The sequence below is a fragment of the Sander lucioperca genome, chromosome 9 (genome assembly GCF_008315115.2).
Source record: "Sander lucioperca isolate FBNREF2018 chromosome 9, SLUC_FBN_1.2, whole genome shotgun sequence".
NCBI classification, from domain to species: domain Eukaryota; kingdom Metazoa; phylum Chordata; class Actinopteri; order Perciformes; family Percidae; genus Sander; species Sander lucioperca.
Genome location: NC_050181.1, coordinates 21,410,438 through 21,437,687, shown reverse-complemented (window position 1 = coordinate 21,437,687; position 27,250 = coordinate 21,410,438). Strand labels below are relative to the sequence as shown.

The window sequence follows — 27,250 nt, the reverse complement described above, 5'->3', positions numbered from 1 at the left end:
GTACACAGCAGAGTCAGACACCTTAGCTGAGGAGATGTTCATTTTGATTTGTTTGTCCTCCACTTCAATGTTCATTCCAGGGACTGGACTTGTCAATATTCTTCCTTTTCCTAAATGAGAGATGATGAACTCTGGTGGTTTTCCTGGATATTGCCGATACCAGAAGAAGTAATCATCAACAGCTGCTTGTTTGGAGTATCTGTAGGACAGAGTAACAGAGCTGGCTTCTAAACTGTTCTCTTCTTTCTCGACTGGAATCAGTTCTTCACAGCTGACACCTAAAGGAAGAGATAATTTCTTATAGCATTAAAACTCATTGATTCAACAGATTAAGAAAATATAGAAATTTAAGTTTTCCTCAATGCAGAATCTAACAAACCTGTTAGAATAATAAAAAAATAAAACACAAAATGCTGCAGTGACCGCATGTTGAATAAAGGTAATGTTGATGGTTTGTGTATTGAACTCTGTTGAATATAGAAGTTCCTCTCTCTTCTATAGTTCAGTAACAGCTCAGCTCCTCCCTGAGTCTCTCTGACTCCTCTTAGATCTGTATCTTCACCTCTCTGTTATGCTTCCTCCGGTTAACAGACTGGTGGTAATATTTTGTTGTTCCTTCTTCTAAAAAAAGAATTACATAAAATTAGATGCAATGATTTAATGCTTTGTTCACCTTTTCAGGGTTTACAAACACAAGAATGATGAAGAAGTTGAAACAAAATAATTTCATCACTAAATATTTTTTTTTTAATTGTTTTTATTTAACCTTTATTTAACCAAGTAGGCCATTGAGAACAAGTTCTCATTTGCAATGGTGACCTGGCCAAGAGAAGCATAAGCGTGCAGGACATCATACAGTTTCACATTCAATACTGTACAAGAAAACAGAATAGAATACGGTACATGAAGGCTGCATAAAGTATAGAATTAAGTAGGCATTACAAAGCCGGTGCAAAGTGAGGTGTAAGGAAGTCGATGGAAATGCGAAAGTGATATGGTAATAACACGAATGATCATTAATAGACAGTCAAGTGCAAATTGTGGTCTAGTTAGTGATGATATAACGCAATGTGTATGAAAAGGCTATATGAATGCTAAAACGTGGTGAAGCATCAGTTAGTGCAAATAGTGGTCTAGGTAGTGATGTAGGTCAGTAATAACACAATGTACATGAGTAAGCAGACTATATAAATGCTGAAATGTTGTAAAAAGTCAGTATACAATTGGTGCATAATGTGGTCTAGATAATCACATTATGCACTATCTATCTTAGTATAGTTTAATTTGACCAGAATTTTGTGATGAAAATGTAATCTCAATTCCAGCCTTAGTCATTTTTAGAAACACTTTATATGATAAAAAAACAGCGGCCACAATTACTGGACTTTAATATAATGTTGAATTACAGATTGTCAGGAAAATGGAAATAATATTGTCCAAAGACATGTAAACAGAGAATGAGGGAACCTAGGATTGAACCCTGTGGTACACCACAATAATGCCCTGTTTACACCATGACGCTCACGGGTGAAAACGAAAAAATATATTATTGGATGTTCCTTTCATTTATACGACGATGGCATTTTTGTGGCTTAAAAATGCAAAAAAACTTAAAAACGTTCCACCGCCGCGTTACCGTCTAAAGGGTAAAATCGCAATAGTCTGAAGACAGTGGTGTGGAGAGAGACGAGAAAAAGGCATCCAGGTAGTCTGTTGTTATGGAGTAGGCTACAGAAATTATAGGCTCCTGTTATCTAAAAGATTTTCAATGTGATAGCTCAATATTTTTTAATGATTTCGACAATGTGGATAAGGTTGTTATAATTCGATGACCATATGTAGGCTATTCATTTGAGCCAGAGTAGGCTACAATGTTGCGGATGAAGAGAAAGAGAGAGAGAGAGTGCCAGCGGCCAGTGGGCAGAGGAGGGTCTGCTTCAGCCTCCTCTGACCGCTGCCTCTTGCTCTCAAGCAGCGGCTGAAGGGCTGGGAGGCTCAGGATATTGGTAGTGCTCCCGTGGGTGCTGTGCTGGGGATCATCATGGTCGACTGTGCCGGTCATCATCAGACAAATATGCAACTCCACCTCCTCGTCTGTCCAGACAAGCTTTTGTTGTTCTCTTCGACATGTTTTGGTTTGGCGCTACTAAGGAGAGAAGTAGAAGGAAGGTTCTATGTAGGCGCGCGTACTTGTTGGAGTTGTGTGGCAGTGCCACCGAGCCGCCTGGCGTGCAAACTACATAGAATTTCACACACTTTTGCGTCACCATATGCACGCAGATTTCCCCCCCAAAACTCTCGTCTAAAAGCGGAATAAAAAGTGAGAATGCAACGCCACTTTTGTGTTTTCTCTTCAGATTGTTTCCGTCTAAACTTAGCCTAAATCAGCCTTAAGAGAAAAACACAAACTTATTTTATAAAGATAAGAACAACACCATGAACGGATTCTGTGATGCTAACCAGAGTTGAAATAGAGCTCTGTTAGATGTCAGGGGATTTGCTGATACAATCAGTTATGAGGTATTATTCATGAACATAATCTCACACCTATTAACACCTTCACATCATTGGTCCATCCTCTTTATCATCTGTTGAAGAACACTCAACAATTTGTAATTTACCTGAAGTTTATCAGTGTGTGTCTCCCTCTGGTGGATGTTGTGGAGTATTGTGTTGTTGTTGCTGCAAAGGTTTTTGCAAGTGTATCTCGCTGCAGCCTGCGGGAAGGAAGCCCACATCCAAGTCAGCCATTTTTCTTTGCTTATGTCACTCCCCATACGCTCGAACGGACCAAGACAGCCTGGTAGAATGTTTTACTATGAAGAAAATTATTTGGCTAAATGCCATGTTTTTTACTTTGAGTCTTTTAATTTTATTTGAAAATTTTATATCTATAAATGTAAATGATCTGAAAGAAAACCGAATAGGCTAGTCACCAATTTAAAAATGACATGAAATTATATTTTGAAACTTTAAAAAAGGACTGACAAATAAGAAAGCCATCCGGACTCTGAACATTTACAATGCCTTACAACCTCTTTAATGTAAATTTCATGCGCCCCTTTTTCGTGTATGTATGTATGCATTTAATGTTTTCAATGTGTTTATGGATCTGTACTTGAATAATAAAGTTTTTTGAAGACAAAAAAAAGACAGCTTGGTAGTGAAGCTGATACAGCCTCTTGATTCACATTAGATAGAAACTGATGATGTAGGCTAAACACAAACGACATTTCATGCAACAGTGAAGTTTTCATGTAGTTACTACTGATTTCTGATTTTGAAATGATATCCAAATTTGAAAAATGGGTCATTTTAAACCTTGTTAATATTGATGACAATGTGTTCAAAAGGAAAACGAGCCATTTTCATTTAATTTAGCCCTCAAAAGTAGAATGGTGTGTTGTTTCGTTATGGACTTTCATATTAACAGCAAGAAATCAGTCACAACCAAATGTACAAAGGGGCGATTTTACTTTAACAATTAACAGGTGAAACAGAAGCATACAGGTGAAACTCGAAAAATTAGAATATTGTGCAAAAGTTCATTTATTTCAGTAATTCAACTTAAAAGGTAAAACTAATATATTATATAGACTTATTACATGCAAAACGAGATATTTCAAGCCTGTATTTGTTATAATTTTGATGACTATGGCTTACAGTTTATGAAAACCCTCACAAAATTTGAATATTGTGAAAAGGTTCAATATTTTAGGCTCAAAGTGTCCCACTCTAATCAGCTATTTAATCCAAAACACCTGCAAAGGGAGCCTTTAAATGGTCTCTCAGTCTGGTTCAGTAGAACTCACAATCATGTGAGATGCTCCTCAGATATTACCTGCACAGTAACACACCTAATCTAAGTATTTCAAAAGGTCGATCACACATACAGATGTTTAGATACAGTAAAATCGCTACGTGATTACCGTTATATCCGAGGGTTGAAGTTGCATTTTAACGGGGCAGTGCAAGTTGCTGCTGTGGTTTAGCTGAAGCTAACGCAGCCTGAGCTTTCACGTTACAATATAAAAGGTGTTGACCGTTGACTTAGCTAGCACGTAAACAGTTCATTTACATGTCTACGAGCATGTTAGCAAACTACACCAAAAGACAAATACCGAGGAATATTGATAGAAAGCAGGGGAAACTAGTACTTTAATACTTTTTAGCATTGGCTAATTAGCAACCTGCCTGCCATTAGATGTTAGCTTCCGAGCTAGTTAGCAGCTAGCCCCAGAAGCTCATGAAAACAAGGCTTTCACCGGAGCAGTCTTACGTTATTTCCGAACCACTCCGACTTGATGTCAAGCCCCGCCTTCCCACAGGCTGCAGCGAGATGGTCCTGGTCACTGTGGGCCTCACAGCACAGTAGTACACAGCAGAGTCAGACACTTTAGCTGATGGGATGTTCACATGGATTTGTTTGTCCTCCACTTTAATCTGTAGTCCAGGGAATATATGAGTTCCTACTTCTCCTGAAGCAGAGTGGGAGATGATGAACTCTGGTGGTTTTCCTGGATACTGTCAGTACCAGAAGAAATAATCACCTAACGACAGTTTGGAGTATCTGTAGGACAGAGTAACAGAGCTGCCTTCTAAACTGTTCTCTTCTTTCTCTACTGGAGTGAGTTCTTCACAGCTGATACCTAAAGGAAGCGATCACTCTGTTATTTCATGTTTTAAAAGACTTAATACATAATTAACATTCAGATGTCATTGGAATAAAACTTTTTCATGCTGCATAGTTTAACATACCTGTTAGAATGGAAAGAAAAATCAGATAAAACACACAATGCTGCAGTGACAGCATGTTGAATAAAGGTAATGTTGATGGTTTGTGTATTGATCTCTGTTGAATATAGAAGTTCCTCTCTCTTCTATAGTTCAGTAACAGCTCAGCTCCTCCCTGAGTCTCTCTGTCTCCTCGTAGTTCTGTATTTTCACTTCTCTCAGTTACACTACTAAGGTAAAGTGATTACTAGACTACATCATGTTGAAGTTTAACAGTGTGTGACTCCCTCTGGTGGATGTTGTAGAGTATTGTGTTGTCTTTGCTCCAAAGGTTTTTGTACAGAGTTTTAGTGTTTCCTGTCACTGTGGGCCTCAGAGCACAGTAGTACACAGCAGAGTCTGTCACTGCAGCAGAGGAGATCTGCAGATCCATTTTGGTTTTATCCTCACTTACATCAACAGACAGTCCAGTGGTTGTATTTTGTATTATTTTTCCTGATTCCAGATGAGAGATGAGGAACTCTGGTTGCTTTCCTGAATATTGTCGATACCAGAAGAAATAATCAGCAGAACCTTTGGAGTATCTGTAGGACAGAGTAACAGAGCTGCCTTCTAAACTGTTCTCTTCTGTCTCGACTGGAGTGAGTTCTTCACAGCTGATACCTAAAGGAAGAGATAACTCTGTTATTTCATGTTGTAAAAGACTTAATGAATGATTCCAATTTAGATGTTATTATATACCTTTCAAGCTGCATAATCTAACATACCTGTGAGGATGTTAATAAACAGCAGAGAAAACACACAATGCTGCAGTGACAGCATGTTGAATAAAGGTAATGTTGATGGTTTGTGTATTGATCTCTGTTGAATATAGAAGTTCCTCTCTCTTCTATAGTTCAGTAACAGCTCAGCTCCTCCCTGAGTCTCTCCGTCTCCTCGTAGCTCTGTATTTTCACTTCTCTCTGTTACACTACTAAGGTAAAGTGATTCTAGACTGCGTCATATTCAAGTTTAAGTGTGGGATTCCCTCTAGTGGATGTTGTGAATTATTGTGTTGTCTTTTCTCCAAAGGTTTTTGTACAGAGTTTTGGTGTTTCCTGTCACTGTGGGCTGCAGAGCACAGTAGTACACAGCAGAGTCTGACAGCTTAGCTGAGGGGATGTTCATTTTCATTTGTTTGTCCTCCACTTCAATCTTGAGTCCATAGTTGAACTTGTCAATATTTCTCCTCTTCCTAAATGAGAGATGAGGAACTCTGTTGGTTTTCCTGGATGTTGTCGATACCAGAAGAAATAATCATCATATTTAGCTTGTTTGGTGTATCTGTAGGAGACAGTTTGGAGTACAAACTTTTGGAGTACCTGTAGGACAGAGTAACAGAGCTGCCTTCTAAACTGTTCTTTTCTGTCTCAACTGGATTGAGTTCTTCACAGCTGATACCTAAAGGAAGAGATAATTTCTCATTGCATTTTATAAAACTCATTGATTCATTTGAACAAATACATAAAATATTGAAATTAAAGTTTTCCTCAATGCACAATCTAACAAACCTGTTAGAATAATGAGAAACATCAGATAAAACACACAATGTTGCAGTGACAGCATGTTGAATAAAGGTAATGTTGATGGTTTGTGTATTGAACTCTGCTGAAAATAGAAGTTCCTCTCCAACCAAGAGTTACCAACCTGTTTTCACAAAATTCTGTGAAATGAACACGGCCCCTTATCTCAAAATCAGTGGCAGTTTCAAGGAATCACCAAAAATTCTGTGATGGGCCCACGGAAGACTTCCGTGAAATGAACACGGCCCCTTAAGTTAAGGTAAAGGTCGTGGGTGGGCTTATGTTTCCATGACACGCGGGACAACATCGGGAAGGTTGGGTTTAGGAAACGTGACACGGGGGACATGTTCCCCAGTCTCCTAGATGAAAGTCCTGTGTCCTCCACCCTGACCAACCTCCCTAAGCAGTTTTTCGGGTTTCCGTACTACTCTCTACTGTAGTTACTCCAAATACTACTGTGATGGCAGTTTACTTTGCAGCAGGAGTGGATTTTAGGAAATAGAAAAGTGAAACAAATAAAGACAGTTGAAGGCTAAACCAATTTTTTTTTTTTTGTATTTTATTATATATTTGCAAATATAGGAGTAACACAATTTCACAAAATGCACAGCGGCTCAGTGTGAAAAAGTCTCTTCAACGAGTCAACAGGAATACTGAGCTTAAATACATCTTCAGAGTGACAGTACACACACACTTGGCTTAAAATAACTCGGCATTTCTTACAATCAATCAAGACACCGTAGACATTCAGGAGCCCATTCGCCTCTTCCCCCTGTATCACTTTTACCCTTGATGTCACACATCGCTTTATCTCAACTGTCCGAAGACAAGTCTCAACTACCTAGGGAGAAATGAATGCACCGGGAGACATAGTTTAGGGTGATCTTGTACCTTATCTGTTCAGCGTACACATTATGTTCCAGACTTTATGGCTCCCTTAGTTTAGTGAGAATCAGAATCAACATGTGAGAATGAGATAAACTCACTTTCAGCATTGTGAGAGAAACTAAAACAGAAATGAGATAAGAATATAAGGAATCATGCTTAAATGTAATTTTGCCATTATACTACGTCATCCTCTCATTGACTTTACATTAGCATTGTTTTCTGTGGTGGCCACCACCACGTAATGCGGTGTTAACAGTTTGCGATAATTTCACGGAATTCTGTGAGACCATGCTGGGTTACATACAATTATATGTGATGTTTTAATGCTTGGATCAACTTTGCAGGTTTTACAAACACAAGAAGGATGAAGAGGTGAAACAACATAATTTCATCACTAAATATCTTAATATAGTATAATCTGACCTGATTCACAGAATTTTGGGCTTAATCATTTTTAGAAACATTTTATATGATAACAAACCAGTGGCCACAATTACTGGACTTTAATGTTGAATTACAGATTGTCAGGAAAACTGAAATAATATCATCCAAAGACATGTAAACAGAGAATGATGGGCCTAAGATTGACTGTTTTCTGGCTTTTTGCTCGCAGGTTTCTCTACAGAGCTCCCCCTACAGCTTCAGAATAGATATTTGGCAGCTCCTATGTTTACTTGTGTCTGACTCCTCGCTCGGTCAGTCTGCCGTTTCCTCTTTCTCTGTTCCTCCGACAATGCTTTCCTAGCTTTCTGCTTCTTTTTTGCCGGCTCAGCCATGACAATAGTGTGAAAAACTCCATCGCTACCTTCTCCTTATAGATAGTCGGTTCCTGGATGTGTGCAGTGCCGTGAAGCAATTCGTTACATTGCGAGACCTGATATCAAGTGACACTTCCTGATGCTGAGGCTGGCGGCTCGCCAGACGAAACATATTGGAAAGTTGCAAGGGTGGGTTTTCTGCTCACAGGCGCTAGGGGGAAGCGGACGACCACCATTCAACATGAAAAAAAGTCATATAACCATTCCAGTTACTCTAAAGCTGTTCAGTTAATGTAAATTAAGCTAAAGAAACTGCATAGTTCCCCTATAAGAGAAAAACACAAACTTCTTTTATAAAGAGAAGAACAAAACTATGACCTGTTATGAGGTATTTGAGGTAGGTTCATAAACATAATATCCCACAACACCTCATTATCATCAGTTACTGTTGAATAAAAAACTTTTCCTTTTATCTTTAGTGCTTCATTTTCTGTTATTGTCACCTCTACAAAGAATCTAGACTGTATCATTACATACTATACAAAGTTTAACAGTGTGTGACTCCCTCTAGTGGATGTTGTGGAGTATTGTGTTGTCTTTGCTCCAAAGGTTTTTGTGCAGAGTTTTGGTGTTTCCTGTCACTGTGGGCTGCAGAGCACAGTAGTACACAGCAGAGTCTGTCACTGCAGCAGAGGAGATCTGAAGAAGAATTTTGGTTTTATCCTGACTTACATGAACAGACAGTCCAGATTTTGTTACATTTTGATTTCCCAAGTGAAAGATGAGGAACTCTGGTGGTTTTCCTGGATATTGTCGATACCAGAAGAAATAATCATTGTTATCAGCTTGTTTGGAGTATCTGTAGGACAGAGTAACAGAGCTGCCTTCTAAACTGTTCTCTTCTTTCTCTTCTGGAGTGAGTTCTTCACAGCTGATACCTAAAGGAAGAGATAATTAATATAATAAAGCTGAAAAAGACTCAATGAATGATCATTCCAATTTAGATGTTATTGGAATCAGACTTGTTCATGCTGCATAATCTAACATACCTGTTAGAATGGAAAGAAACATCAGAGAAAACAGACAATGTACAATATATATTGATTGAAGTTTAACAGTGTGTGCCTCCCTCTGGTGGATGTTGTGGAGTATTGTGTTGTCTTTGCTCCAAAGGTTTTTGTACAGAGTTTTGGTGTTTCCTGTCACTGTGGGCCTCAGAGCACAGTAGTACACAGCAGAGTCAGACAGCTGAAGATTCTGGATCTTCAGAGGAACTGATGTCTTGTTGATTGTAGCATCAAATCGATCTTTAAGGAACTCTGGAGCATTATCTTCTGTTCCAAAGGTATCACGTCTCAAAATAAACATTGGGAAGTCATTGTCTTCTTGTTTGTACCAGAACAAATATGCATTTGAGCTAACACTGGTTTCGAATGTACAGCAAAGAGTAACTGTCTCTCCTTCAGTAGTAATTCAATTCAATTCAATTCAATTCAATTTTATTTATAGTATCAAATCATAACAAGAGTTATCTCGAGACACTTTACAGATAGAGTAGGTCTAGACCAAACTCTGTAGTTTACGAAGCCCCAACTATTACAGTGGTTGCCTCAAGAGCAAGCATTAGCAGTAGCTATTGCGACAGTGGCAAGGAAAAACTCCCTTTTTTGTTAGGAAGAAACCTTGGACAGACCCAGACTCTTGGTAGGCGGTGTCTGACGGCACCAGTTGGGGGAGTGGTGAATGGTGGCAATAATAGTCATAATAAAGATAGTGAAACAGTGATCACAATGGTAGTCATAGTAGTTCATGTCATAGTAGGGTACAGCAGGGCGTTACGGGGTGTAGTGTGGCACAGCAGCCTGGGTTGACGCGGTTGGACGCAGCAGGACGCAGTCGGACACTGCGGGGAATCGCAGAGCGTAGCAGGGTGTAGTAAGTCCATAGCGTCAGCTGCACCCAGGACCCCGGTGTAGGTGCCACCCAATTCCAAGGCGATGTTCTGGGTGAAGAAGAAGCAAAGGGACTCTGGGGAGAAAACTCCCCAGAGCTAGGTTAGTAACAGGCATTTCTGGGACTAAGATGCACACAAAAGGAGACAAGTGAAAAGAGAGAAGAGGGAGCGGCTCATTGTGTCCTTGGAAGGAGCTTCCGACAGCAGTCTAGAGTTATAATAGCATAACTAAGAGAGGCAGGCTAAAGAGAGGGGCCCTGGACCGGGCTCGTACTCTCCCCTGCCGCAACGGGCTTGTACTTCCTGCCTCCCTCTACTCTACTCTACTATGCTGCAACTCCTCACTCCCTAACTATAAGTTTTATCAAAGATGATGGTTTTCAGTTTATTCTTAAATGTGGCGACGGTGTCAGCCCCCCGAACCCAAGTTGGGAGCTGGTTCCACAGGAGAGGAGCCTGGTAGCTGAAGGCTCTGGCTCCCATTCTACTTTTAGAGACTCTAGGAACCACAAGTAGCTCTGAGTTCTGGGAGTGCAGTGCTCTAGTGGGACAATAAGGTACTAAGAGCTCTTCTATGTATGATGGTGCTTGACCATTTAGTGCTTTGTAGGTCAGGAGAAGGATTTTAAATTCAATCCTGGATTTTACCGGAAGCCAATGCAGAGAAGCTAATACAGGAGAAATGTGATCTCTTTTGTTAGTTCTTGTCAGAACACGTGCTGCAGCATTCTGGATCAGCTGGAGGGTCTTGAGGGACTTATTTGAGCAGCCTGATAGTAAAGAATTACAGTAGTCCAGCCGGGAAGTAACGAATGCATGGACTAGTTTTTCAGCATCGTTTTGCGAGAGGATGTTCCTGATTTTGGCAATGTTACGAAGATGGAAAAAGGCTGTTCTTGAGGTTTGTTTTAAGTGGGCGTTAAAGGATAGATCCTGGTCAAAAGTGATTCCTAGATTTCTGACAGTAGTACTGGAGGCCAGGGCAATACCATCTAGGGTAGCTATATCTTTAGATAATGAAGTTCGGTGGTGCTTGGGTCCCAGCACAATAACTTCCATTTTGTTTGAGTTTAACATCAGAAAATTGTGGGTCATCCAGGATTTTATATCTTTAATGCACGCTTGAAGTTCAGCTAACTGACCGCTTTCGTCTGGCTTAATTGACAGATATAATTGGGTGTCGTCTGCGTAACAGTGAAAGTTAATTGAGTGTTTCCTAATAATATTGCCTAGAGGAAGCATATATAAAGAGAATAGAATTGGTCCAAGCACTGAGCCTTGAGGAACGCCATGGCTAACTTTAGCGTATTTGGATAGTTTATCGTTAATATTAACAAATTGGGATCGCTCAGAAAAATAGGACTTAAACCAGCTTAGTGCGATTCCTTTAATGCCAACTAAATGTTCCAGTCTCTGTAACAGGATGGTATGGTCGATAGTGTCGAATGCAGCACTATGGTCCAATAAGACAAGTATGGAGACAAGTCCTTTGTCAGCAGCAGTTAGAAGGTCGTTAGTGATTTTCACCAGTGCCGTCTCTGTGCTATGATGCATTCTAAATCCTGACTGAAAGTCTTCAAATAGACTATTTCTATGCAGAAAGTCACACAATTGATTAGCGACTGCCTTCTCAAGGATTTTGGAGAGAAAGGGGAGGTTAGATATAGGTCTATAGTTGGCTAAGACCTCAGGGTCGAGGGTGGGTTTTTTTCAGAATAGGTTTTATCACAGCTACTTTAAAAGACTGCGGTACGTGACCCATTAGTAAGGACATATTGATCGTATCTAGTAATGTGGTGTTGACCACGGGTAGTGCTTCTTTAAGTAGCCTCGTTGGAATGGGGTCTAAGAGACAGGTAGTTGGCCTAGCTGAAGAGACCCTTAACATTAATTGTTGGAGGTCTATAGGATAGAAGCCGTCTAAGTATGTATCAGGTCTTATCGTTCTTTCTAGCCCTCCTGCGCCCAATGGTGAGTCGTTAGAAGCTGTGGGCAGAAGGTGATGAATTTTTTCTCTAATTGTTATAGTTTTATCATTAAAAAAGGTCATGAAGTCATCACTGCTCAGAGCTATAGGAATAGATGGCTCAACAGAGCTATGACTCTTTGTCAGCCTGGCTACAGTGCTGAAAAGAAACCTTGGGTTGTTCTTATTTTCTTCTATTAGTGTTGAGTAATAGTCTGATCTGGCATTTCTGAGGGCCCTCCAATAATTTTTTAGACTATCTTGCCAATCTACACGAGATTCTTCCAGTTTGGTGAAACGCCATTTACTTTCAAGTTTTCGTGAGATTTGTTTTAATTTGCGAGTTTGGGAGTTATACCAAGGTGCTAGTTTCCTTTGCACCGCCATCTTCTTTTTGATAGGAGCAACCAAGTCTAAAGTAGTCCGTAAGCAGGCCGTAGCAGCGTCTACAAAGTTATCAAGTTTGGAGGGACTAAAGTTAACATAACGGTCCTCTGTTATATTAAGGCATGACATTGAGTTAAGTGCTGTTGGAATATCTTCCTTAAATTTAGCTATAGCACTGTCAGATAAGCATCTAGTGTAGAAACTTTTATTTAATTTCGTATAGTCTGGTAGTAGGAATTCGAAAGTTATTAAAAAATGGTCTGATAATAAAGGATTCTGCGGAAATACTATTAAATCGTCAATTTTGATGCCATATTCTAGAACAAGGTCGAGGGTGTGGTTAAAACAGTACATGGCCTTATGCACCCTCTGACTGAAACCAATAGAATCTAGCAGTGAATAGAAAGCAGTACTAAGGCTATTGCTGTCAACGTCCACATGGATATTAAAATCACCTACAATAAGTACTTTGTCTGATTGAAGGACTACGCATGATAAAAACTTTGAGAATTCAGATAAAAACTCAGAATATGGACCTGGTGCTCGGTAAACAACAACGAATATAATTGGCTGTACTGTTTTCCATGTTGGGTGTTGAAGATTAAGAACAAGGCTTTCAAACGAGTTATAATTTAGTTTAGGTTTAGGATTAATTAACAGGCTCGAGTCAAATATGGCTGCAACTCCCCCTCCTCGGCCTGAGCCTCGTGGAATTTGGGTATTATTATGACTGGGAGGAGTGGCTTCGTTTAAACTAACATATTCGTCATGGCCCAGCCAGGTTTCGGTGAGGCAGAATAAATCAATGTGGTTATCTGATATCAATTCGTTTACCAATAATGCTTTCGATGACAGAGATCTAATATTTAATAGTCCACATTTGATTTTCCTATTCTGTTCTATCGTTGCAGTGGTTGTTTTAATTCCAATTAGGTTGTTTAGTATAGCACCTCTTTTGTTAGTGTTTTGTTTAATCAGTCTCAGTCGGGGGACAGACACGGTGGTTATGGGATTATGAATGGGTGATTGCTCTGAAGGGAGCACAGAGGGGCGTGTAGCGCTGTATCTCTGATTATTGACTTTGGGAGAGTGTGTCTGGTCAGTGTGCTTGTGGGAGTGTTTACGGGATGTAAACAGTCAATCAGAGGTCTGGGTATGCAGGGCGTGGTGCAAATTTCCACGTAGCATCTGGCTTCCGCGTGTATTGGGATGAATCCCATCCCTGCTGAACAGGGAGCCACGTTCCCAAAACAGATTGAAGTTGTCAATAAAACCTATCTTGTGAATGCTGCATGTGAGCTGGAGCCAGGTGTTAAGGGAGAGTAGTCTACTAGAGACGCTTTGCTACTTGCTCCTGCCTTTGCTTGCATATTTCTGCTGATAATCTTACTTTTCCTCTGAGAGAAAACTATGAGCAGCGGCTCTTGGATACTTACAAATCACTGGACTATACATTTTTTGTAGACATAGTAGACTTTTGTCATATTTCAACATTTTTGTGCGTGAGCGTGGCCTACCAATAGCTCAAGCCTGTCCCAAAGTGATTGTAGCTAAAGCTAATTAGCAGCAAGATGCCTCCCTTCTCCGTGGAGGACTACTACAAACTCCTTCAGAAGATTGTTATTCTGGAAACCAAACTTCAACGGTTAGAAGTAAACCTGGAAGTGAACGGATCATGTGGGAATGACACCACTTTACCATTGACCCAAAACAATGGACAGAAGCATGCCAACACACGGCTAACTAGCACCTGCAAGACTACGGACAAACAGGAGGGCTGTGGAATAAGTAACAAATCAACAAGTGATAGTCCTCCCTGGAACTCTTTTGGTGCAAAGCCTAAGAGTAAATCCTTTTCCTGGAAAGGACGACTAACGGGCAGGGCACAGCGCCCTGAGATTTGTGATATGAACGGCTGGCCTGCATTACCATCCAGGCAGAGCGCCTCTTCTACCCCTGTACTCAGTAGGACACAGCCGTGGACAGCTGCAAAAGGGAGAATTAGCAACGAAATGCCGCCCCAACAACTGAGTGTGCAACTGGATAACAGATTTGCTCCTCTGCTGCAGGACCCTGGACATGACCTGGATTGCGTCTCATCGTCACACAGCAGGGTAAGGACTGAGAGCAATTCAAAAAGTAAAAAGCTACAGGGAAAGCTAACGACTGGGCACCAAACTCTGATTGTGGGTGACTCTGCTGTAAAAGACATAAAAAGCAGTAAAAACACCAAAATTCTCTGTTTTCCCAAAGACATGGTGTCTGACTTAGCCCAAAGAATCCCGGATATCATGGCAGCACACCCAACTGTGAAAAACATTATACTGCATATAGGGTCACATGATGTTGTAAAGCAACAGTCTGAAGTGCTGAATCGTGACTTTATGAATCTGCTGAACACAGTCAGCTCCCTAAACGCAGAGGTGTTTATCAGTGGCCCTATACCACCAGTCAGAATAGGAGCTGAGAGATTCAGCAGACTGTTGGCACTGAACAAATGGCTTTCAACTGCATGTACCGTCCACTCTCTGCGGTTCATTGACAATTTTAACATTTTTTGGGACCGCAGACATCTTTTTAAAGCAGATGGACTTTTCCTTAACAAGCCAGGAGTAAAGCTGTTCACCTCTAGCCTACATTACTTTCTGCACCACACATCTGCTCCCTCGGCCAAGGACACAGGACAAGATAAATCAACACAAACAAAACAGGAGGAAGACACAACAAAGTGCGGCAGTGATCCACCACAGCCCCCACCTGAGCAAAGATTTGACCATGGAGGACCTCAGAGCGGAGACGAGAAATCTCAACCCCCTTCACCTGTCCAACACTCCTCAAACCCCCGTACCATCACCGACGCCTTTGAGGATCCATCGCTCTCCCCATTCACCCTTTCCCCTGTGTCCCCCTGCCACATGTTGGGGTTCACTGACCGGATGGAGCAGCTGGTAGATGCTGGAACCAAGTTTACCCCACTACATTCTCCCATCACTCGCCCCCAGCATCAACCACTGAAAGTAAAACGCCAGGCACCTCTGCCCCCTCAAGGACGGCAGCTAACTCCTTCTCAACAGACTGATAAGTATGCTTGTGTACAGAATGAAACAAGCTTTAACTGATATGTGCTGGGCCCAGGCTGCATGCCTAGTGGCACTCATGACTCTTTCCAGGACAAGCCTGGGTCCTGTGTATTCAATTCTTCTTCAATCTATGTTGTGATAGGTAATAGAAAAAGAATGGTGACTCCGCTAAGTAAGAAAAAGAAGCACTTAACTGCCAACTTAGCAAATTTAGCATCCATTCCTCGTCAGCCACAGCCTGTCCCAAAAAATGAGACAGATAACTATTTTAACACACTAACACTAGCCTTACTAAACGTCAGGTCTTTGGCGGGTAAATCATTTTAATCAATGATTTTATTAGTAAACACAATCTTGATTTTATGTTTTTAACTGAAACCTGGTTAGACCATAACAACAGTGATGCTGTTCTCATTGAGTCAGCTCCCCCTAACTTCAGTTTTATGAGTGAGAATAGAGCAAATAAGAAAGGAGGTGGAGTCGCCATTTTGTTTAACGACTCGTTCCAATGTACTCAAATAGCTTATGGAAACTTTGCTTCTTTGAATATGTGGCTCTTCAGTTAAGGTCCCCCTCTCGACCTTTATTTCTAATTATCTACAGGCCACCTAAATACTGTGCATCCTTCTTTGACGACTTTAGTGGACTGCTGTCTTTAATCTGTATTAACTTTGACTGTGTAGTTATTGCTGGTGATTTCAACATTCATGTTGACAACCCCCAGGATAGAGGGACAAAAGAACTGTGTTGTATTTATGAGAACTATGGACTGACTCAGCATGTGACGGAGCCCACACACAACAAGGGGCACACTCTGGACTTGATTATCTCGAAGGGTCTGAACATTTCCAAGGTTGTGGTGACTGATGCTGCTCTCTCTGATCATTCCTGTGTTTTCTTTAATGGCACTATCTCTGTGCAAAAAAGTGTCCAAACAAAGTTAATACGAAAACGGTATATCACTGACAACACCAGTGAAACATTCAGTCAGCTTTTCTCGTCCACACCCGCCCTCTCAGGGGTCTCAGTCACTGAGCTTGTAGACAATTTCAATTGTAAAATTACAAATGTTATTGATACCATTGCTCCAATTAAGGTAAAAACTGTCTCTGATAAGAAAAGATCTCCATGGAGAAATGCCATACTGGTAAGAACAGAAAAAAGAAAGTGTCGAAAAGCAGAACGCAGGTGGCGAAAAACTAATCTCCAGGTCCACTACAACACTTTTAAAGAGAGACTTCGCATTTATAATTTGGAACTGAGGAATGCAAGGCGGTCCTTCTTCTCGGACATTATTGCCAAAAACAATAATAATTCACGTGCTTTGTTTGCTACTGTCGATAGGTTAACAAACCCTCCAGTACCAGTAGCATCTGAACTCTTATCCACAAAGGCCTGCAATGATTTTGCCACCTTCTTCAATGACAAAATTCAGAAAATTAGACAAACAGTCAGTGCTTCCATATCGAGTACAGGGCATGTGTTGTCACAGTGTCCAAGCAAAACAGATTCCAACTTGACCCAATTTCGTATGATTAACTATAAAAACCTGGAGGACATTATACAACATCTGAAAACCTCCTCATGTTGCCTTGATATTCTACCAACGGGCCTTTTCAAAAATGTTGCAAATTGTTTGGCTCCAGATCTTCTACAGATTGTAAACACGTCTCTTCTCTCAGGTATCTTCCCACAGGCCCTGAAAACTGCAGTCATTAAGCCACTCTTAAAGAAGAACAATCTAGACACGTCACTAATGACCAACTATAGGCCGATATCAAACCTTCCATTTTGAAGTAAAATCATTGAAAAAACGGTTTCTCAACAATTGACCCTTTTCTTGTCACTAAACAACAGTTTTGATACCTTGACATATTACTAGACCGATTGGAAAATTGGGTTGGCATTTCTGGCTCAGTACTAAAGTGGTTTGAGTCTTATTTAAAGAATAGGGACTACTTTGTGTCGATAGGGAATTATACATCTGAGCATACAAATATGACGTGCGGAGTTCCCCAAGGCTCCGTTCTGGGGCCTCTCCTGTTTAACATCTACATGCTTCCACTGGCTCAAATTATGGAAAACAACAAAATAAGCTACCACAGTTATGCGGATGACACACAACTGTATATAACCTTATCGCCAGGGGACTATAGTCCAATACAACAACTGACTAAGTGCCTTGAGAAAATTAACGACTGGATGTGCCAGAACTTTCTTAAATTAAATGAAGAAAAAACTGAGGTGGTTGTTTTTGGAGCAAAAGAGGAACGATTGAAAGTCAGCACTCAGCTTCAAACGATAATGTTAAAAACAACAGACAAAGCCAGAAATCTTGGTGTAGTCATGGACTCAGACCTGAATTTTAACAGCCACATTAAGACAATTACAAAGTCAGCCTATTACCACCTTAAAAATATATCAAGGGTTAAAGGACTTATGTCTCAGCAGGACTTGGAAAAACTTATCCATGCTTTTATCTTCAGTAGACTAGACTACTGTAACGGAGTCTTTACAGGTCTCCCTAAAAAATCAATCAGACAGCTGCAGCTGATTCAGAACGCTGCTGCTCGAGTCCTCACTAAGACCAAGAAAGTGGATCACATCACTCCAGTACTGAAGTCTCTACACTGGCTTCCAGTGCCTCAAAGAATTGATTTCAAAATACTTTTGTTGGTTTATAAATCACTAAACGGTTGAGGGCCTAAATACATTTCTGATCTGCTAGTACAGTATGACCCACCAAGACCTCTCAGGTCGTCTGGGACAGGTCTGCTTGTTGTCCCCAGAGTCAGAACTAAACAGGGGGAAGCAGCGTTTAGTTTCTATGCTCCACATATCTGGAACAAACTCCCAGAAAACTGCAGGTCTGCCGCAACTCTCAGTTCTTTTAAATCAAGGCTGAAGACTTATCTATTTGATGTTGCCTTTCTTTCTATATAAGCTTATAAAGAGAAATTCCTATTTTATCTGTTTTTATATATTTAACTGTTTTAATTGCTCTTCAATGTTTCATTTCTTATACTGCACTGTAACTTTTATTCTTGTATTTTAACTGTTTTAAATTTTTTATTCTGTTTTCATGTAAAGCACTTTGAATTGCCCTGTTGCTGAAATGTGCTATACAAATAAAGCTGCCTTTCCTTGCCTTGCCTTACTAAAGAGGCATGATCCGCGACCTAGAGATGGAATTGGGCCCGAAATAAAAACCGACTTCCCAGTGCTTTTTGAAGCCTCAATGAGAGTGGTAAAGTCTCGCCTTGTGTGCTCACACTCCTGAATCCGAGTGGACATGTCGTTATGTCCACAATGGACCACGATGCGTTTGATAGAGGTCGGAAATGAGGGTATCAGGTCCATAACTTTAGCCAGGATGTCTGCAACTTTGGCTCCAGGAAAACAGTGTGTGACAGCATTATGAAACCGTAGGTCTCTAGTGATGGAGTCCCCAATAATTACTGTGGTTAGGGGGAAGAGAGGAAGAGGAGTGGGGGGGTGTGGATAGCCGGTGACGGGAACAAAACAGCCAGTGTCGGTTTCAGATGGGCAGGGAAAAGAAGAGGAAGATTGCTTACCGTTCGGTTGTGGGGATTGTTTTTGAGGAACGTTGTCATTTGGCCGATCCAGGCAGTGTAGGCCACCGGACCGTCTGACTACCGCATCCCTCAGAAGCTTTCGCCGCGCGGTAGCAATCGTCTTCCGTGGTGACGGCTGGTCAGTCTGCTTTGAAGCGGGGCGAGCCCGGTGAGCCGCATTGGCCGCCACCGGCTCCGACTCCGACAATGCATTGAAGCGGCTGAGGGCAGGAGGCGATGGAGCCCTACCCGAGGCTCTCTTTCGGCCGCAAACCACCTCAGTCCAGGGTGGCTTGATAACCGGTGTCGAGCAGGACGATGGGCGTGGGCAGGCAGCTGGGTCCCATGGCGCGGTATCCTGGAAGGCCGCCGAGAGAGATGAGATCCGGAGCGACTGATAATGAGCCACGTCCAAGCAGCCGGTTAACAAAGCATCTTTGGTCTTTAAGTCCTCGGAAAGCCGACGAACATCTTCCCTGAGGTCAGCAATTTCGTTGTTTGTATTATTAAACAACGAGGGAATCCTGAGGGGAAGTGGGGACTCGCCAGGTGTAGAGGTTGCCATGAAGCCAAGTTTAGCCGGTAGGCCTAGTCTTGATAAATTAGCGTGAAGCTAATACTTACTTAAACGTAAAAATGTATCTTTGGTTTTTTAAAAACACTTTATTAGTATAATAAAAACTAGGCGATAGAGCCGACTGTTAGGTAGGAGGTTGAAGGCAGCTGCCGGCTGCCTCGTCCCCGCCGACTGCTGTCGCTTGTGGATGACGATTGACGATGACGATGTGATGTTGAAAGACCGCAGTCTCCTCAGGAAGTACAACCTGCTTTATGTCTTTCTGTACAGGTGGCTGGTGTGTGTTGTCCAGTCCAGTTTATTATCCAGTCACAGCCCGAGGTATTTGTATGATTGAAAGGAGTGAGAGAAGAAGACAGTGAAAAATGTCAACTGTACATTGTTACACTGGATGGAAACAGTTCAACTTTCTTTTGTAAGTTCATGTAAATCTTTAGAAAATAATAAAACCATGTTGTTCTTTGTATTTTACCAAAGAAAAGAGCAGCAAGAATAATCCACAGCCAATGTTTCATCTCTACAACAAGGTTTAAATCAACAGGAGAAACTAGCTGATGTTCAACATTCAGTCTGAGAATTGTTCTCTTCACAGCAGCACTTATTATTGACTGAATGGTTGAACACAGTGCAGAAGTAGTGCACCTCCTACTTGATAATGTCACCCTCTAGTGGAGGTACAAAGTTCATTACAACAGTGTAGAAAAAAGTCTTCCAGCAGCTTGTCAGTGTGTCAGCTTGTGTTTTTGTACAGAGACTGTGGGTTTCCTGTCACTGTGGGCCTCACAGCACAGTAGTACAGAGCAGAGTCTGTCACTGCAGCAGAGGAGATCTGAAGAACCACTTTGGTTTTATCCTCACTTACAGAAACATTCAGTCGAGAGTTTGTTGCACTTTGTGTTCCAAAGTGAAAGATGATGAACTCTGGTGGTTTTCCTGGATATTGTCTATACCAGAAGAAATAATCATTGTTATCCGCTTGTTTGGAGTATCTGTAGGACAGAGTAACAGAGGTGCCTTCTAAACTGTTCTCTTCTTTCTCGACTGGAGTGAGTTCTTCACAGATGACACCTAAAGGAAGAGAAAACTCTGTTATTAGATGTTATTTCAAAGACTTAATGAATGATTCACATTGAGATGGTATTGGGATTAAACTTCTGCATGAACTTTTTCATGCTACATAATGTAGCATACCTGTTAGAATGGTAAGAAAAAGCAGAGAAATCACACAATGCTGCAGTGATCGCATGTTGAATAAAGGTAATGTTGATGGTTTGTGTATTGATCTCTGTTGAATATAGAAGTTCCTCTCTCTTCTATAGTTCAGTAACAGCTCAGCTCCTCCCTGAGTCTCTCTGTCTCCTCGTAGCTCTGTATTTTCACTTCTCTGTTACACTACTAAGGTAAAGTGATTCTAGAATACATGATGAAAACGATGTAGTTTAACAGTGTGTGACTCCCTCTGGTGGATGTTGTGGAGTATTGTGTTATCTTTGCTCCAAAGGTTTTTGTACAGAGTTTTGGTGTTTCCTGTCACTGTGGGCCTCAGAGCACAGTAGTACACAGCAGAGTCAGACACCTTAGCTGAGGAGATCTCCAGATCAACACGTTTCCCTTTCTTGTCAATGTGAGCTGAGAAATCAGAACCAGTTGGATGAATCAACCCTCCTTCTGTGATGTAGAGCAGGAACTCTGGTCTGGATCTCTGGTATTGTCGGTACCACTGGATATTGTTGATAACACCCTCATATGTACAGGTCAGGTTGATGTTTCTGCCCTCTGCAACATGTTCTTCAGTACTTTCTGGGTTTATGCTGTTCATGGAACCCAGGGCTGCAAAATGATTATTATTCACGTCAGTTATCATTAACTTACACAGATAAACCTCTAGTTATGAAATATTTGGTTAAAACAGCAGGTTATATGAGATTTTGATCTCTGTTCTAACACTCACCTATAAAGGGAGAGAAAAGTAAAAACAGGTAAAGCAACATGTCTTTGGAGTTGTTAAAGCCAAACAGACAGCAGATGAACAATGTTCTTCCACTGCAGTAGAATGAAAAACTAAACAGCCTCTCTGATGTGCAGCTCTTCTTCTCAACATCAAGCTGATTGTGCTTTTAGTTACTCAAACATTTCTGCTCTGGAGACAGAAATAATCTCATTGGTTGAGTTAAACATCAGTGGGCGGGGCCAGAGAATAACCTTTTACTGAAAGTGTTACGACTGGCTCACAGGCCACAACAAAAGAGGGAGATGTACAGCAACTTAACAATAATAACAGAACATTTATTAAATGATATTGCAAAGAAGAGAAATATGAGGTGTGATTGTCACTATCAGTGGTGAATGAGGGTGTATGGATGTAGTGGAGTATGTGAGGTTCCTGTTGTCAACAACTAACACAGGAGATAACTCAACAGAGAGAAAAACACGATGGTGTGCAGTAAGGAGAATCGGGGCGGGTGGGGTTAAATATCCTGGGAGGACCAGTCAGGTTCTCCCAGTCTTCTCATCATCACCTCCGCTACACCTGTAAGATGACAAGACAAACCAAACACAAGTATGACAGGCCCAGGGCCGTCATGAACAGCAGTGAAGAGAAAGAAGACCTTTGGTGGATGTTTCTGATGATGGTTGAGTTGTTGTGTGATTATCTTAAAGTTTAACAGTGTGTGTTTCCCTCTGGTGGATGTTGTGGAGTATTGTGTTGTCTTTGCTCCAAAGGTTTTTGTACAGAGTTTTTGTGTTTCCTGTCACTGTGGGCTTCACAGCACAGTAGTACAGAGCAGAGTCTGTCACTGCAGCAGAGGAGATCTGCAGATCCACACGATGCTTTTCTTCAGACAGTTTCGTAGAGAACCTTGTGTCCAATGTCAGAGATTCTGCTTTTTTTGTAATGTTCATCCCTGAGATGAATATGATGAACTCTGGTGGTTTTCCTGGATATTGTCGATACCAGAAGAAATAATCACTACTAGTTGCTTGTTTGGAGTATCTGTAGGACAGAGTAACAGAGCTGCCTTCTAAACTGTTCTCTTCTGTCTCGACTGGAGTGAGTTCTTCACAGCTGACACCTAAAGGAAGATATAATTTCTCATAGCATTTTATAAAACTCATTGGTTCAATTGAACACATGTATAAAATATTGAAATTAGTTAGAGGAAAAGGTTTTCCTCAATGCAGAATTTAACAAACCTGTTAAACCTGTTGAGAAACATCAGATAAAACACACAGTGCTGCAGTGACAGCATGTTGAATAAAGTTAATGTTGATGGTTTGTGTATTGAACTCTGTTGAATATATAAGTTCCTCTCTCTTCTATAGTTCAGTAACAGCTCAGCTCCTCCCTGAGTCTCTCCATCTCCTCTTAGATCTGTATCTTCACTTCTCTGTTATGCGTCTTCCGGTTAACAGACTGGTGGCAATATTTTGTACCATTTTGTTGTTGATCCTTCTAAAAGAAGAATGACATAAAATTTGATGCAATGATTTAATGCTTGGATCACCTTTTCAGGATTTACAAACACAAGAAGAATGAAGAAGTTGAAACAACATAATTTCATCACTAAATATCTTAGTATAGTTTAATTTGACCTGATTTCCAGAATTTTGGGGGGGAAATTTAATCTCAATTCGAGACTTAATTATTTTAAGAAACACTTTATATGATATAAAGCAGCGGAAACCAGTCATCATGACTTCGCGTAAACATACACGCCACTTTTTAAAGCCAAGTGGTGTGTTATATGCATTTTGAGCTATCCACATGTTTGTCTATACTGTATACAGCAGACGGCAGTCTGAAACGTCACAGCGCAAACATACACAGTACTTTCTAAAGCCACTTGGCTTGTTATCGTGAGGGTTTGTGTTATCGCGAGGCTACGGTTGAGAAACGTGACACGCGGTACACGAAGGAAACGTGACACGTGGGACACGATCCCCGCTCTCCTGGGTGAAAGTCCTGTGTTTTACCCATCCTCCACCCCAGCCAACCTCCATATGTGGATTTTCTCCCTTTCATACTACTCGCTACTGCATCAATTCACATGTAATCGGCAGGTAATGTAAGTCAATGGAGGCCAAACGGCATTGATAATCAAGCTATCTGTGTGTATGTCTACGCTGTAAACAGCATGCCGTATACAGCACGTTGCATTTTGTCTACGCCGTATACAGCAGACGGGTTGCAGACTGATCTCAATAAGTGGCGTATGTACGACACGCCAATTTGTATGCCATTTTGGCGTGTTATCAAGACGCATAATCGCTTTTCGGATGGTTGGGTTTAGGAAAACAATAAAGGTTCAGTTGGGTTTAGGAAACGTGACACACGGGACACGATCCCCGGTCTCCTGGGTGAAAGTCCTGTGTTTGACTCATCCTCCACCCCAACCTACCTACACAGATTTTCGCCCTTTCATACTACTCGCTACGGCCTCAATTCACACGCAATCGCAAGGTAATGTAAGTCAATGGAGGCCAAACGGCGTTGATAAACACGCTAAAAAGCGAGTATTCGTCTTGATAACATACGCCACTTCATGAGATCAGTCTGCCAGAGGCCAAAATTGGGTTTTAATTCAATGTTGAATTACAGATTGTCAGGAACACAGAAATAATATCATACAAAGACATGTAAATAGAGAATGAGGGGACCTAGGATTGAACCCTGTGGTACACCACAATAAACCTTAAAGGGGTGATAGAATGCAAAACTGATTTTACCTCGTCATAGTTGAATAACGACAGTTCGTTAATCCCATTGATACCTCTATCCTCAGCAAATCTCACATTTTGAAACTGCCGCTGAAAACGGGCGAATCTCAACAAAGCTAAATGATGATGTCATGATCTCAACTCCTAGTCTTTGTCACGCCCCAACATTTGCATAGGCTACACCACTGACCTGAGGTCAGCTTAGTCTTCTGAATTTAGCTAGGTCATGCAGATCTCCAGAGGTCCGCTATTTAATTACAAAATTCACTTCTGACTTTTTTATGCGAGAAATCAACTACATAGAGGTCAAATATTGGCCGTTTTATGAACATTGATGGCTAATTGCAAATTTTGTCCGACTGTGTGTCGCAGTTCAGCAGGAGCTCAGCAGGCTACGTGACAGCGGCTGGTGCTGCCTTGCCGCTCGGTGTGTCCTACTTCATAGACTCGCTGTGAGCTAGCTGGATATCCGCCGCGGCGCTCCATACCTGCGCAAAGTCACCGGTTCTGGATTACTGGACTACAAAATGCAGCTAGCCGCGATCTTTAGCTACCCATAGGATGAGGGGACAGTAGCAGCTAACGAAATCCCTAATGTTCACAAAAATGCATTAAATTCAAATTGGACACCATAGTTAGCTTTATAAGACCTTGGGGTATATGTTCTATAAGTGGTGTGACGAAAATCAAACTGTAAATAGACTTTAATTATGCCGAAACTGAAGCTAACTACCTAGCCGCTGTTTGTACACATAGCTAGGAATGAAGTGACAGTAGCAGCTAACGAAATCCCTAATGTTCACAAAAATGCATTAAATTGAAATCGGACACCATAGTTAGCTTTATAAGACCTTGGGGTACATGTTCTTTAAGTGGCGTGATGAAATTCAAACTGAAAATAGACTTTAATTATGCCGAAAGTGAAGCTAACTAGCTAGCCGCGATCTGTACACATAGCTAGGATTGAAGGGACAGTAGCAGCTAACAAAATCCCTAATGTTCACAAAAATGCATTAAATTGAAATCGGACACCATAGTTAGCTTTATAAGACCTTGGGTCAGATGTTTTATAAGTGACGAAATGCAAACTAAATATACAGCTGGCAGCCAGCCAGCTCCGTGGAGCTCCACGGAACTCCAGTAGTCCAGTAGCCGAGAAACGGTGACTTTCACTGGGTGAGGTTGCCGTTTTCTCGTCAGACTGTGTGGAGCTCCTGATGTCCGACACGTCTTACCAAATTTGCAATTAGCCATCAATTTTCATAAAACAGCCCGTATTTGAGCTTTATATAGTTGATTTCTCGCATAAAAACGTATCAGAAGTGAATTTAATAACAAAATAGCCCAACAAACAACATATACACATCACACATCGCCTAGTTTTTATTATACTAATAAAGTGTTTTTAAAACCAAAGATACATTTTTACGTGTAAGTAAGTATTAGCCTCACGCTAATTTATCAAGACTAGGCCTACCGGCTAAACTAACACTAGCTTCATGGCAACCTCTACACCTGGCGAGTCCCCACTCCCCCTCAGGATTTCCTCGTTGTTCAATAATACAAACAAAGAAATTGCTGACCTCAGGGAAGATGTTCGTCGGCTTTCCGAGGACTTAAAAACCAAAGATGCTTTGTTAACCGCCTGCTTGGACGTGGCTACTAATCAGTCGCTCCGGATCTCATCTCTCTCGGCGGCCTTCCAGGATACCGCGCCATGGGACCCAGCTGCCTGCCCACGCCCATCGTCCTGCTCGACACCGGTTATCAAGCCACCCTGGACTGAGGTGGTTTGCGGCCGAAAGAGAGCCTCGGGTAGGGCTCCATCGCCTCCTGCCCTCAGCCTCTCCAACCGCTTCAATGCTTTGTCGGAGTCGGAGCCGGTGGTGGCCAGTGCGGCTCACCGGGCTCGCCCCGCTTCAAAGCAGACTGACCAGCCGTCGTCACGGAAGACGATTGCTACCGCGCGGCGAAAGCTTCTGAGGGATGCGGTAGTCAGACGGTCCGGTGGCCTACACTGCCTGGATCGGCCAAATGACAACGTTCCTCAAAAACAATCTCCACAACCGAACAGTAAGCATTCTTCCTCTTCTTTTCCCTGCCCATCTGAAACCGACACTGACTGTTTTGCTCCCGTCACTGGCTACCCACACCCCCCCACTCCTCGTCCGCTCTTCCCCCTAACCACAGTAATTATTGGGGACTCCATCACTAGAGACCTACGGTTTCATAATGCTGTCACACACTGTTTTCCCGGAGCCAAAGTTGCAGACATCCTGGCTAAAGTTATGGACCTGATACCCTCATTTCCGACCTCTATCAAACGCATCATGGTCCATTGTGGACATAACGACATGTCCACTCGGATTCAGGAGTGTGAGCGCACAAGGCGAGACTTTACCACTCTCATTGAGGCTTTAAAAAGCACTGGGAAGTCGGTTTTTATTTCGGGCCCACTTCCATCTCTAGGTCGCGGATCAGGCCTCTTTAGCAGACTACTCTCCCTTAACACCTGGCTCCAGCTCACATGCAGTATTCACAGGATAGGTTTTATTGACAACTTCAATCTGTTTTGGGAACGTGGCTCCCTGTTCAGCAGGGATGGGATTCATCCCAATACACGCGGAAGCCAGATGCTACGTGGAAATTTGCACCACGCCCTGCATACCCAGACCTCTGATTGACTGTTTACATCCCGTAAACACTCCCACAAGCACACTGACCAGACACACTCTCCCAAAGTCAATAATCAGAGATACAGCGCTACACGCCCCTCTTTGCTCCCTTCAGAGCAATCACCCATTCATAATCCCATAACCACCGTGTCTGTCCCCCGACTGAGACCGTTTAAACCAAACGCTAACAAAAGAGGTGCTATACTAAACAACCTAATTGGAATTAAAACAACCACTGCAACGATAGAACAGAATAGGAAAATCAAATGTGGACTATTAAATATTAGATCTCTGTCATCGAAAGCATTATTGGTAAACGAATTGATATCAGATAACCACATTGATTTATTCTGCCTCACCGAAACCTGGCTGGGC

At 41.8% G+C, this 27,250-nt stretch overlaps 1 gene segment (V, D, J or C); it reads right to left on the bottom strand.

Moving 5' to 3' along the window:
* Nucleotides 1–257: 257 nt before the first annotated feature.
* On the bottom strand, nucleotides 258–21,542 carry LOC116052726. The segment is given in 5 exon segments: nucleotides 258–278; nucleotides 20,266–20,470; nucleotides 20,659–20,672; nucleotides 21,019–21,311; nucleotides 21,433–21,542. Coding segments are annotated over 5 exon segments (573 nt in total).
* Nucleotides 21,543–27,250: the final 5,708 nt, after the last annotated feature.